Source organism: Stegastes partitus, unplaced genomic scaffold, assembly GCF_000690725.1.
Source record: "Stegastes partitus isolate 25-593 unplaced genomic scaffold, Stegastes_partitus-1.0.2 Scaffold601, whole genome shotgun sequence".
Lineage (NCBI taxonomy): Eukaryota > Metazoa > Chordata > Actinopteri > Pomacentridae > Stegastes > Stegastes partitus.
In genome coordinates this window covers 261,615-276,552 of record NW_007578332.1, presented here as the reverse complement: position 1 = coordinate 276,552, position 14,938 = coordinate 261,615, and the positions used below count along the sequence as shown (strand labels likewise).

At 39.6% G+C, this 14,938-nt stretch overlaps 1 protein-coding gene across 1 annotated transcript; it reads right to left on the bottom strand.

Annotated features, from left to right (window-relative positions):
- Positions 1–2,845: 2,845 nt before the first annotated feature.
- ndufa4l2a (NDUFA4 mitochondrial complex associated like 2a) lies at positions 2,846–10,970 on the bottom strand. Its single transcript, XM_008289254.1, has 4 exons — positions 10,704–10,970; positions 4,823–4,908; positions 3,893–3,953; positions 2,846–3,769 (listed from the first exon to the last, which is right to left on the bottom strand). The coding sequence occupies exons 1-4, from the start codon at positions 10,743–10,745 to the stop codon at positions 3,713–3,715; spliced, it is 246 nt and encodes an 81-aa protein (XP_008287476.1). The 5' UTR covers positions 10,746–10,970; the 3' UTR covers positions 2,846–3,712.
- Positions 10,971–14,938: the final 3,968 nt, after the last annotated feature.

Sequence of the window (14,938 nt, the reverse complement as noted above, 5' to 3'; positions counted from 1 at the left end):
ATTTTGATGTATTTATTCATTATTCTGAAGGAAAAGGTTCCTCTGAGACACAAAGCAGCACCAAACATGAATCAGCGCCGCCGCCGCCTATGGAGCGTTTAATATTTATGTCACTGACAAACTGAATGGACTTTTGTTTGGAGTCTTTGTGTCCTGTTAAGATTTTCTGTCCATTTTTATTTTATTTATTTATTTATTTATTTATGGTTGATGCTTCAGCTTCTGCCGGAGGAATGTGTCCCCTCCTCGGAGACTGGGCAGCTGAATCACAGGTCAGAGATCACGGACGTTCTCAGCTCCGTCGTCAGAAAAGACACACAAACAAACCCCACGGACACACAAACACACGCAGAGTCACAACGAACATAAGGCCTCGTCTCCGTGCCTCTTTCTCATGACCTGGCAGCTCCTGAGGCTTTAGGGAAATCGTTTGGCCCCTCATGTTCCATCGCTATAGGTCACAAGCCCTCTCCTTATTGCTACAGCAATCCCTGTGGTGTTCAAAAGCAGGAGGATTTTTTTTATTTTTTGATGTTCGCTACTCTTTCTTCTCCATTCATTGCCTCTTTCAGCGGCATTATGGCGAGGACTACACAGCAGACGCCGAGATGAATGCGAGCTCAAAGTGCAGAGAGAATGAAAAACGAGTCTCACCTTCACTTGACAAAGCTGATCTTATAATAGCTCTTTTTTTCTTTCCTTCAGAAGTAGCTTCAGTGAAAGTGAAGAAGTTAATAAAGAAGAAAAAAGTCACAAGTTAGAGACTGACGAATCCCGTGGTCTCCGTAGACTTCCTACCGATCTAGCTTGAATTTACATGACTTTCACAGCTTACACGGTGTTTTTGTTCCTGTGCTTTGTTCACGGCTCACTGCTGAGTACAACCTTTCACAAGAATAAGGCAAGAACAGAGGAAGCAAAGTTCAATGTGAAGTCAACACACTCAAAGAAATCAGTATTTGTGGCTGTGATCTGGGGTCTGTTCCTTGAAGCAGGTTTACCAAATAAGTGAGGCTTAAGTCTGGCTGACTGAAGAAAGCCTGACTTATTGTAAAGATATTTTCCATAGAGCTTTATAAAAAACATACGTATTATAGTAAATTATAATGAATCTAATAAATGTAATATGTATAGAATAAACATGTAATCTATACATTTGCAGCCCTGAGACTTATTTTTCTTATACTTTTTTAAACTTAGAACATATTTCAATAACCTGCATGTTTTCTTTTGACTGAATGTATTATGCCCAAGATTTAGTTATGTGCACATTTTACCATACTTTTTCACTTTTTCATTGTTTAGAAGCAACAATTAGAAAATAACTGATTTCGTTTTTATCTATAATTACTTCTTATAATGAGAATATGAATAATAAGAATTCAAAAAGAGCTTTAAAAAAAAAGTAGCTGCTGCTGCCTGCTGTGACGAATCGTCCTCACGCATGAATCACACATAAATAACAGCCTAATTTGACGCATGATCAGTGATAATAAAAATACAGAAAAACAGAAATGCAGAGCAAAAACAGCATAATGTGAGTGTTTTAAAGAAAAAAATCAAAAATCACACTTTCAGGGGAGCTGGTTCCACTGTTTCACACACATTGGATTTATTTACTTTATTACATTTTAACTTGCATTCAACTGATCAGCAGTTTCTCTCTGGCTTTATTCATGGCAGCTGTTTTGGTTGTTAGATGTTTGAATTCATACTTCTGGTGGCGGCTCTGTGGCAGTTTGCTGAGTCTGATTTATGCTCAGCCTCTCGGGCAGCTGAAGAACAGCACACATGCAATTATCTCCGCTACTCAAGCCTGTGTTAAAATCAAGCCTGATTGCATGAACTTGGATTGACCTCTGGTTTGTTTGTTTCATTCAAGTCAGATGTTGAACTTTAATGTCTAATTTTCTCTGCCTACTTTATGAAACAGGCCCCTGAATAATCTAAAGTATTGATTTGTTAATTCTGTTTTTTCAGTCCCCAGGCTTAAAAAAAAACAAGCATTCAACCTTTGTTCTGTTCTTTAATCATACATCCTTTTTGAAGATAGATGTGGATTTAGAAGCTGCAATGCTAAACTTTGTGTAATACTCTGACTGTATGAACCCTCACTGCTTTGTTTAAATGCATGGATGATTGTTGGGATCTCTTTAAAGCTGTGATTCAGTGATGCTAAAACCTATGAAAAATACATATTGTTCTTTTCTTAAAGTCAGTGAAAAATTACTCTTTCAACCCATTTAGATTTGTGCTCATATTAATGTAGAGACAGTGATCACTTTGTGCAGAATGCCACTGTTTTGGATCCTAAACAGCAAGTCCTGATTACACAAATCAACACATTTTAGTATGAAAGTCTGGTTTAAGGTTACAACAAGGGTTAAGTTTAAGCTAATCCTCCAGAAACTGATTGTAAGTTAATGTAAAGTCCTCTGAGTTGATGGAAACATCACTGTGTATGTGTGTGTGTTATGTGTGTGTGTGCTCAGGTTGGGCACACAGCGTTCTGCTGTCATACATCAACGCCACGCATCCTGCCACCGCTGTCACTGATCAAAGACTCCGGGCTGCTGTCACACACACACACACACACTCGTGCACGCATGCAAACACGCAACCACACATGCACACGTTAAATGTTGGTGAAGAGGCACCGACAATCAGGCTGCAAAGCGACAGCTGCACCGCCAACAGATGGATCTGTTCCACCAGAGTCACTGATTGTGGATATCAAGGTGTGGAAAAAGATCTGTATCAGCTCCATGCAGGTGTTACGTGTGTGTGTGTGTGTGTGTGTGTCAGTGGAAAAAAAAAAAGAAGAAGAAAAAAAAAACACCAAACATGAATCAGACAGAATCAGTTTATTTATTGAAAGAATCCAGACTGCTTCATGCCTCTCTGCGTTTTTCAGAACTTACACAGTCGTTGCTGAGTTTAGTGGCTGCTAAACCCACAATCATGTGACAGTTGTGAAGAAACAAAAGCAGTCGGTCGCATTAGTTTGTCCTTTAATATAATGCAACGCAGCCGGCCTGTATTGCGATGTGAGAAGTTGGTGTCTGTTTAACCTTCAGATATTCAAAACAAACTGAAAGCAAGCAGAAGTTTTAGCTCGTTAACAACAAACCATAGATATATTTAACATTCAACCATTTGCGGATACAGGCTCATAAACTTTTGGGTTTTCGGATCTGTTTTTTTTCTCCTTCTTGCTGTTTCGTGCAGCTCTAATGATTCCTCTGCAACATTAAAAACAGATCTGAGTCAGATTTTGGAATTTGGAATCCTGTGATTGTTTATCATAGACTACAGAAGTAAATAAAAACCAATAAACATTCAAAATAATACATTCAGATTTGAGTTCATATGAAAACAAGCCAAACCACTGATCTAATGCTTTAACACAGAGTCAAATCTTAGCGGTTACTCTTCAGTATTTGACATAAGGTGAGCATATGTGTTGCGTGTAAATGCATGTAGAGATGCTGTGTTTTTCAGTTTGCCTTTAGGATTGATTCCCTGACAGTACCAGTCACATGAAGCAGCTTTGAAGACATCATACAGACACAGACACTAAAAGGGTTCTGTATACATCCTGATCTGGGATCCATTTCACCTGCAGTGTGGACAACAGCGAGGGCAGGAGGAGCGATTATGACCCCAGATCAGGGTTTTCTGTAATTTTTCCATTCTGGTTTTTGAAGGAAAATCAGAAATCAGGTCCTTCCTTCTTCAGGTTTTTGTAGTCTGTGTCGATGGCCACAAACTGGGTAAGAAAAAGATCAAATTCAATGTGGAAACTGTGCAAAAAAAGACGATCAAACCCAATTAAATCACAGTCAGTGTCCACGAGCAGTGAATGCTGGTTCACGTTTGCGTGCTGTGTTACCTTGTACTGGTACGTGGGGTCAAGTCTATTCCATGGTTCTGGGTTGTGAGTCTTGTTCCAGCTAAACAGATACACAAAGAATTGGCATACGTTAGGCTCCTTGGAAATCTAATATAAATTAACCAAACTCTTATTTCCCTAAGCTGCTTTATTTCATCGCTTCTTTGTTAGCTTGCTCACCAAAAAATAAATAAAAATAAAAACCTAATAAAAAGAAAGCACAGAAAACCAAAAGTCAGATTCAAATTCAGCTCACATGGAGCTCTCAGCCTGGTGACACTCTTTCCCAGAATTTCATCAAGCTTGTAAACAATCGCTGCTGCAAAGAAATGATAAAAGACCTGCAAACAGACGAGACGGTGCACCATCCTGTGCGCTCTTGGAAGAAAAGCACCAAGCTGCGTCTGCTGCTGGAGTTTCATAAATCAACAGTTTGGATAGCAGCGGGAGGAGAGGAAGTCCAAGCAAGAGGTGGTTCAAGGTGGAGATAAAAAGCGAGCGGGGATCCCTGTTGTCAGACATGATCCTGAAACAAATCTCTGTGCTTAGCCAAAGTAGAAAAAAAAAATCTCCTCTCCACACACCTTTTAAAAATATGAACAAATCTGCATTTCAGGAGGAAATTACCAGAGGAAGGAAGTCTGTGTTTAATTAGTCTGAAAGGATCCTGTGGGGGGGCATTGATCAGACTTTGGGAGCTGCAGGCGAATAAAGTAAAAGCAGAAGTGAACAGATGTGTAAACCTGAGAGAAAAAAACATCTGTTTAACAAGCGATTTAGAAGTTTCTACAAGGTGACACATTTAATTAAAAAACATGTTTCTTAATTTAATCAGTTCAAGAAGATGAGCTTTACTACTTTACCAATGTTCATTTGTGTTGTTTTTCTTGCACACTATCAAAAATCACAAGGAAATGTTCAGGTCCTTACGTAACATGGGGTCCTCTGGCCAGCCGGATCAGATATAGAGTTGCTCCTCCCATTCCCAGACAAATAAAGAAGAACTGGGGGATGAGCTGAAGAGAGACAGAGATAATTCAAAGATTAAGTTTCATAATTTCATGTGTTCTAGCCAATCGGAGAAACTGTAGACTTTTCACCATCGGGCATCGTCTGGAACACAGCCGGGACATTAAACACAAAGAAAGTTTCATTTAAAAAGAATCGTTTCGATAGAAAGAACAAAAAAACTTTGATCAGTTGTTTCAACACAGCTCACCAGGATGTTTTTTTGCATCAGGAACAGAGATGAAGACCTTTGATTCGTTATTTTGTCAAGAATCTAACCGAGCAAATGCTAACCCCCTCCAAATGACCTTTATGGAGAGTTATCTCTGTTTGTTCTTTTTATTGCACCGGTGTCACGATTGTTGATTTGCCATTTAGTAGAATTTGTTTTTCCTGTAATTTTCTTTTTATTAAGTTTTTCTCTTTTTCACAACCAAACATACACACTCCATATGAAACCAGGAGGATGACATTCTGTAAATAAAACAAAACACAGAGACAGAGCATCATATCATACAACCTGTTACCTACACAAGTGTCCATGCAGACTTTGTGATGCTAAATATATACTCTAAATAATATATTTTCAGTATTAAATAATATTTTACTCCATACTAAACAAACCAGCGTACCTCACACTACAGGAGACATACCATAGGTGAGCTAAGGGTGTAACTCTAGCTCTTCAGGCTATCTCGGTAAAAGGGCCCCATATTGTAACATAAGCCTCTTCCCTCTCTATCAGTTTATAGCTTTCATAGGAGGAGATTTTAACCAGTTCATCAAACCATTCCTTTACTGAGACTTCTCCTGTGCCTCAGCACGATCCTGCACCGTGACATTTGGTGGGCATTCAGCCCATAGATATGTATAATAAAGGCTTGATGTCTTAAGGCGGTGTTTCGAACAGGATCACCCTTCGGCCATCTTGAGCTCTCTGGTGGAAGCTGTGGTACGTGAAGGAAGGTGATTGATCTGCACAAATGTAAATACTCTTATCGCGCTGAAACAGTTTGGTTTCTTATGAACGTTATTAACGTGGCTACAATTCAAATAACAAAAATACAAATAAAATACAAAATAATTGAAATACTAATTGTTGCTCGCCGTGAGAGTGTAACATAATTATCCAGTGTTATAACTACACCTCTGACGTTTTTAACAAACCAAACCGTGAGCAAGTTATGGTTATTTAAAAAGTACTTGCACCACTACAACACAATGTTATGGGTGAGCGAGCGCACCGTACCAAGATGGCCGCCAGTGTAGCTGTGCAATTCCATTGGCTGGCAGCGCTGATGAGACATCTAGCCTTTATTATACATATCTATGATTCAGTCAACATCTCTTCGGTATTATGCCCAATATGCAGAGCGCAGGTTCCTGTACCAATGCAGGGGACTTTGCTAATAAAGGAAGCAATCTTGGACCACAGCACATCTATCCTATAGGGCACGAGTACAACGTAGTTTTTTGTACGACCAGCTTGCTGATAACTAATCTCACTACTAGCTGTGTTCAACTAAGAATGTTTAAGACTCAAAACTTAATTATCATTCTTACCACTCACTGTACTTCGCATACAGGTGAGACAAGATAAAAAACAAGAAGTGTTCAATTGAGCAAAGAGGAGAAAAGTACAATGAACAAATGTGTTGCTAATTCAAATTTCTGCTGAATTGCTGTTCTAACTTGGATAACTTTGTTCATTTTTCTGTTTCTCTTGTACATGATTGTTTATTGGACTGATTACAGCGTACTGTAGATCTGTCACTGATGAGATGTTGTTCTTCTTGGAACTAAGCTCAAGCTCTTGGCTCTTTCTGTGGGATTTCTAGTATTTTGGCAAAAAAAAGTTCACTTGGTATCCAGGATGTGCTGATTTCAGGGTTCAGAGGTCATTGTGGCTTCACATGTTTTTGGCCATGAATCACATACACAAACATCTAACAGGGTAAAACGATAAAGGAATGACATTTTATATCCAAAAGGTCAAAAGTCAAGTCTGGATGGACGCGGATGCAAACGCAAACTTGCTGCTGGAGGAAAACAACCACGAGGCAGCGGTTCTAGTTTACAACTGATCTCACTCCTGGCATCATCTTGCAATTTTCTAAATTGTAATCAGTGTTTCTGTTGTGTGCTGTTTCTAAAGACTTTAAGGGTCAGCCTCTGCCTCTAACCTTTAGTGGAAGTGTGTTAAATTCTTACACTCAGACTTACAGTGGCTATAAAAAGTAAAGCATGTTAATCTGTCTAACCAGCAAAATATCACGATGCATGAAAACTTTTCCTTTCCTACGATGCATCAGCCTCAGTTAGCTTCATGACTCCTGACACTATGCTAATTAAACGTCTCAGAGAATAAGAAAAAACACATTCTTGAATTTAAAGATGCAGCATTGTTTAAAACTTATGAGCGAAGTGAACTTATTGAACTGCAAGTGCCATTAGGTTTAGAAGAAAATGTCTTCGCTAAAGAAGCTGAAACTCACTCTGTACTGCCGGACTGGGCTTATTTGAAAACGTACATCTGATCTGACTTCGTGTCCGAATGTAACGAGAGTTGATCTGAGCCACCGACCAGCAGCAGCTCTGAGGATTAACTAACTAGTGGCCTGATTTTGCTGCGTCATCCTCCGTCATCCCAGTGAACCTGCTGACACACTGCACTGAGGTGTGTGACTGCATGTGAAAGACATTATTGTTATTAATTACTTGAGTATTTTACTTGTTATTCTACTTTCTAAGTCATTAAATTTCAGTTGGAAATATTGTACTCGTAGCTCCACTACAGTTATCTGACAGCTGCAGTTACCAGCTACTTCTGAGATTTAAACATTACACTAAATAATAGATGGTATTCTTATGAAAACAGGTTTTAAACAACAACAGTCCTGAATGTTTTAGATGTTTCCCTCTTCCAACACACCTGATTCAAATGATCAGTATCGTTATCAGGCTTCTGCAGAGCTTGATGATGAGCTGATCATTTGAATCAGGTGTGTTGGAAGAGGGAAACATCTAAAACATGCAGGACTGTGGCCCTGGAGGACCAGGATTGGACACCCCTGTCCTAGAAGAATGAACCAGTTACTTTGAAAGAGAAAATGACTGATTTATTAAACTACAATCAATTATAGTGCAACAGAATGAGCCTTCATTAGATTTGATTAGTTTATTCGCTAAAATGTTGAATGTCCACCAGTTGTTTTTTTTTATGACAGAGTGGATCCTCCGGGGGATGATATCAATGTTGTACAAATCTGTAGAAATGTCCCACCTTTCTTTAGAAATGTAGTTTCTTGTTATGCTACCGTCCACTTCAAAATATTCCAGAGTTTTCAAACTGGATTCCATGCCAGGTGATGCATTTGACCACAACATTAAAAAAATAAAATAAAATCTCACTTTTTTCCTTTTTAAAAACTCTCGTGTGGTTGTGGCAGATCACTGTCAAACTGAAAACTTTGTCTCCTGCAAACCGTCTTGAGATCAGGAGTCATCTTGTCAGTCAGTAGTTTGGTACATACCAGGTTCACGCTAAACGTGCTGGAGTCCATTTAATCCAAATTAATTTATCTTGGCCTCGTCTAACCGAATACACGTTGCCAATATTCATCAGGCTTCTATTCGTGATCCTTGGCAAAGCTTTTTTTGTAAGCAACAGTTTCTTCCTTGAAACCTGTCGTAGAGGTAAACTTCATGCAAAGTCCCTCACATTGTCTGAATCACCAGTTTCCACAGATAATTCCTGTGTTCTGGTCTCTTTACCTCCTAACCACTGCTGCAGATGTGTTTCTGCTTACCTTCAGTAGCCTGTGATGCTTAAAGTGCTATAAAGTCACAGCCGCATGCATGATGGTAATTAGGTTTGCTTAGTGATCATCAATTGTAGATTTTTCATTTGCCTTAATCAATTTAATATGATCTAATAATTCCCTGAAATTCACTATATTTTGAGCCAGGGTGCTGTTACACTATGTGGTTGCTCCAGCATAGCATGGTGTGAGCAGAGCTAGTTCACTGTTTGGATAAAAAGGATCTGCAGCTTGTACAGAAGTGACAGCAGGACCGTGGTCTCCATTTCATCCACAATCCGCTCGTTAAAGTATCCTACTTGTCACATGCGTGGCACGCTGTCTCCTGGCTTTAAGCATGATGTCGACAGTCATACAAACACTGTCAAAGATCTGTAACAGTCGCAGTATTGAAGTGATTCATCTGTGGTGATAAACCAGCTTGCTAATGCTTTTTATTCACTGCTAGGCTTCATGTTCTTGGAGCAGAATCCAGGTTTTCCTTGGCAGCTGTTTCATGGGGTGAAAAGTGCTAAAGTATTGATGGTAGTCAGGAAAGAGAGGTCAGTGATGTGCTTCTGACGAGAACTTCTGAAATCATCCGTTTTATAAGAAAATGGGAATTCAGGTGATGCTTCTTTTTAAAAAAAAAAATGAAATCATGATGATGTTTACTACATTTTGGGACTATATTATGAGTAGCGGCTGCACCCACCTAACCATCCACCTACCTACCTGCCTGCCTGTCTGTCTGTATATCTGTATCTCTGGCTTTAAAGACTCTTTCCATCTCCATCCATCCGTCTGTCTGACTAACTATCCATTCATCCGGCTCGTTTTCTGTCCTGCCTCCTGAACTCAAACTTTCGGACTCTCTCTAACAGCCTGTCTCTGCCTCTCTATCCGTCTGCCTGTTGTAACTTGATCAAGGAGGTTTGTAGAGTTTCTCAGGGATTTGCTCCCTGCAGCTTCTCCCTCTCTGTCTCTCTCTTCCTGTCTGTCTCTCGATGTGTCTGTCAGGATGATAGACCATATCAAGGAGCTCTGGTGGAGTCTCATAGGGATTTCCTCCCTGCAGCTTCTCTCTCTCTCTCTTTCTCCTGGGAGGCTAATGACAAGAAGTTAAAACTCAGTCACTCCTCTCGCTGACAGCAGAGCTGGTTAAAAAATGCAGAAATAATCCCCTCCCCTGTAGGGACAACTCATATTTTTAAATTCATTTCATTCCAACAACTCATTTCCTAACTGCTTAGATTTTGTCAGTTTAGATTTAAAGGGTTTGCAGAAGTCATGGATGTGTTTTTGAAGTCTTAAGCCTCACTAAGTTTGGCTCGAATTTAAAACGAGCCACCGGAGCAACTTAACCTACTGAATTAGAGCTAAGATAAGATTAGATGGGACTAAATTAGACCCCTTCTTTGACCAATTAATTCTCCAGCACGCTACAAACACTACAGAAACTCATCACACATGTCTGTATATAGGAACTAGAACTAAATAAATAATTACATTTATTATTCTGACACTCATTATATTAAACTAATTGTGCAATATTTTCTAAGACAGTTAACTAATAAAGACATTTTCAGTGATATTTGAGACGCTATTTGTGTTTAAGTGAGATCACGAAAAGATAAATCCATTACAATGTGTTTGTATCCTCTGATTAAAAAAAATAAAATCTAAATCTGAAATTAATCATGATTTTAAAAGCCTACCCAGCTACTGATGCATTGTTCCAGCAGAATAGATACACAACCAAAAAAAGAACATGATTATAGAATTTATATTTTAATCTAACTCACTATTACAGACGCCAGAGTTGTTCAAATGTTTCATAATAATTTTCACGTGAAGACATTTCTGCTCCAAAAACTACTTTCAGGGAAATACAGACAAATCGTTGGGTAGATTTTAAAATACTTTGGACATGAAAACTAGCTTCCAAACATGAAATTACTAAAAAAAATGAATAAACAAGAACAAAAATAAAGCCTACTTACTCCAGGGTGCTTCTTGGCGTGCTCTACTGCTGTCCGAAACATCTCTTCTCCAGTCAAGACAAATGCATACAACAAAATGATTCAGAGTCAAAGTTTCATCAACAACCATAAGCTTTGCAGAGACGTGCACAGATGGGATTTAGACCTGTTGCTCTGTGCATGTGGAGCCAGGACGAGGGGGGAGGAGGAGAAGGAGGTCATTTACATCTGATTACAGCTACTGCTGCTCCCTTGGGTGATTACACTGCTGGACACCGTGTCGCAGTTTAAACCCAAACAGAACACTAAGGTTTCTTCCATGTAAATACTCTTTAAATACCTGAACCGCCCACATCTCAGGCTCATATCAGGGTGTTCAATCAGCAGAAGTTGTGCAGATTTTTCCTCCACCATTTCCTTCACTGGGTTTGAAGACTTTTGGGTCTTTGGGGGACTGACTGGAGGAAATGGAAAAGCATACAAACACTGTGTCCTTTTAAAGACCACTGGGGAATATCTGTGCATATGGACCCTTATCAGTTACACGAGGAGAAGACACACACACTCACAGTAATGAGGCTCTGAACAACAGTCTTCACTGGACGGACTTTGTCTCTGAAAGTTGAAGTTAACCAGACGTTCTGTCAACTGTTCAAAAGACAAAATGATGCAAAACTGTACACAAGCTTGACAGACATGTTGTTTCGTGATTGAATTATTGATTCTAGTTAATGACATCTGAAATCAGGGGCACTCGATCACTGTGCTTGTACCGTTAAAGGGTTTTTCAAAACGTCAATCAGCTGCATTTAAACACATTAAGTCAGCTGAGTGACCATTTAGTTCTGAGCAGCTGATGTTTAAAGTAAATTAAAGGGAAACTGCCGCTACAGACTGCTTCAAATGTGGTTCAACCTGGAACCGATCAGCTCTGGAGGATTATTAGCGTTTAACCAGGACATGCATCTTCATCTGAAAACAGAAGAAGAGTGAAACATGAAAAGACGACACCTTTACATTTCAAGTGTTGCTGCACAGAAGTGATCAAAAGAGATGAAACCACCAACCGACAGGTCAATGCAACAATGCTTCTCCACTCCAAACCATTTACTGTTGTGTTATTGACACCAGCAGTGGAAGAACCACAGATGAGGTTTTGGGGCTTAACATAAATAAAGAAAACTTCCCAATCTGTTTAATGGACCTGCGTTTCTCTCTTCTTCTTTTTTTTCATTGTGCTCCAGTTCAATCAGTTCTGAAACCACATGTTCGTTTCATCACAGCCACTATAGATGTCAGTTCTAGATAACACAGATGATTATTCTAAGAGACAGGTATATTTCATAATTCAGAGTGACATTTATTCATTTTTAAAGTGTAAATGTATAAAAGTCCATTTAAAAAATATCACGGACAGCACCTTCAAAGATCATTTGCAGAGCAGGACCCCCGAAGTTTTGTTTTTTTTTTTTTTTAATATATCAGCAGAGATTCATTGTAATGACTTCATCAGCCTCAGACAAGGTGTCTGCAGATGGTAATAAATCCCAGAGTGCGACGGGGCCGCGGCTCCTCCTGTCAAAGTTTAGTGTGCATGTGTGGCGAATGTGTGTGGTTCAGGTTTACAGTCACATCATGGGGACACGTCTGGTTTATGGGGACCAAAAGCAAGCAAATCATTAGAGTTTAACGTCGTTATGGTTACGGTTAGAATAAGTCTCTGGGATGATAACAATGCTTTCTGGATACACAACTCTGTGTGTGTGTATGTGGACTGACAACATCGGGTTGCACGGTGGTCCAGCGGTTAAAATGCTCCGTCTGGGTTCGAACCTGCTGATCAGCTGGCGTCTTGACGATGAGGGAGCTCTGAATGTTCTTCTTGTGCCTGCATGGCTTTTCCTCTGAGTGGTTTGGCTTCTTCCTGCAGTCCAGTGACATGTGTGTTAGTTTAATTGGTGATTTTAAATTGGTCATAGATGTGGGTGTGCATGGTTGTCAGCTAGCCGTGCAATGGACTGGTGACCTGTCGCCTGTGACACCCTGCAGGATGATGGCAGTAGCTAATGGATGGCCGGGCCTCACTTTGTCACATTCTTTCAAATGGATGCTTCAGAGTGAAGACATAGTTTTAGGGTTGAGGTTAGAATTAGGTTTAGATGAAGGTAACCACTGGGGTTGGTAGCTTAGCTGTGGTAGGGTGCAACAGAATGTATTATATTATGAATGTCCTCACATAAATAGCCATTGTGTGTGTGCGTTTGTTGTTATGGTCGTCAGAATTTTTGCAAATGAGCTTCTAGAACCAAATCAATCTCCGTCACGTCTAACTCAGACACATACTTACAGGTTTTACTATGTTCATTGGGTCAGAAAACTAGAGGCCTGCTATACTTGTGGAGTCCGACAGCTTTGTAAGGGCCAGGACGATGGATCCCATGAGCTTAAATGGCTGTTCAATGGTTAACACTTGGTTTTAATGTTAGGTATGGTTTAAAAAACAGAAGCAATTTGAATATTTCGAAATGCGGGAAATGTGAAGGGCATTATTCTAGCCCGACCTGTCCAGGGTGTCCCCTGCCTTCACCCTAAGTTGGCTGGGATCGACTCCAGCCCCCCTGCGACCCTAGTGAGGATTAAGTGGTGTATAGATAATGGATGGATTATTCTAGCCTGACTGACCAGATGTTAACTGGGGGTATACGCCTACCATTGGCCACGCATTTCACACGTTTTTCCCCTTCTGCTACCTACGCGTTACCGTCTTAAATGGCACCTTCACTACAGGAAATAACAAAAACAAACTACCACACTGGCAACTTCAGGTTTTGTGGTGAAGCTGGGTAAAGCGGTAGGGACATTTAACCATTGTAATGATAGTTCAGGCCTTCCTGCATGTAAATGTTGCACCAAAAAAAAATCCCTTGTCACTCTTCTGAGGGGACACCATCACTGCATCCTTGGCTTAGCTCCACCCAAGATGACTGTAATTGGTTTAAAGAAATGCAAACAAGCCAAAGGGTTTTTCCCCCTTAAGTAGAATGGTGACTGTTCTGTACTGCAGAATGGTTTGACTGCACGGGAATAGGGTTGAAATTAGAGTTTAAGGATGCATTATGTCAAATAACAGCAATAATCAGGGCATACTCAACCAGCATTTTACATCCGTTTTAAAGTAACAGAGTCCAAATCTGCTCTTTCAATATGAAGCACTGTTTTCTTCAAAGGTTTCTCTGAAAAGTTTGAAGCTGAGTTCAAGTCACTTATAAAGGATTCAAACAGTGACAGGTTTTCACTGTAGTTTTAAAAAAAAAAGCTGTTAAAACATCCACAAACTTCTCAGAGTGCTCCTGCAAAACCGTCAGCTCTCCAGTGTTAAAGCAAACACGTATTAATCTCAGAATAATTCTGTGCTGCTTTTGTGTCACAAACTGCAAATTCTGGTGGATGATCTAGAGTGGCATTACTCTGCAAGAATATTTTAACGGTTTTGTTTGGTATATTGGTCATTTTTTTCTACTGTGGAAAATTGGAGTCCTTTGTTACTGGTATGAAAACAAGCTCACAACACCTATTGTTCCCTGTTACAAATACAACAAATTAAAGTGAAAGACTTCAGAACAGTCTCGTTATTAGAAACTGAATATCAGTTGGACAGCCGCTCTTTACAAACTGCCAGTGTTCTCTGTCTTGGAAATCTTTAGGATCCCTCATCTGATCCATGAACCTCCTACTGACTGGAACTCAAAGTTCCTCTGGTTCAGTGGCAGCTGACATTTCTGCCTAATGTGAAATGATAAGATACGAACGTTTGACAGTTTTTTGGAAACACCAGCTGGGAAGTCAAGAAGCACCGAGGAAAATATAGCACCAACTTACCTGAAATTCCATTTAGACATTCACTTTGCAGTCTAAAATACGTGTGTTTTGAAATGTCTCACAGTTCCAAAAAGAAGAAAAGGGTCTTTTAAGGGGAAATCTTATAAATGTAAATATTTAATCTCAGCTGCTGGCGGTGTATGTCAGCGTTTGATGAATAAGAGACAAAGCAAACAGACTTGTTCTTTAGTTTCAAACAACATATTGTATTGACGAAAAAGAACTATACCAGCAATTAGCGGGTTTGTTTGATTTGTATACAGTAGACGGTGAAGAATAACCTGTTTAATTTTAATTAGAATTTAATTAACTTGCATGTATAATATCAAAACAGATTTAAAATAATGAAACAAAACTTCAATAATGGGCTGTAAGGT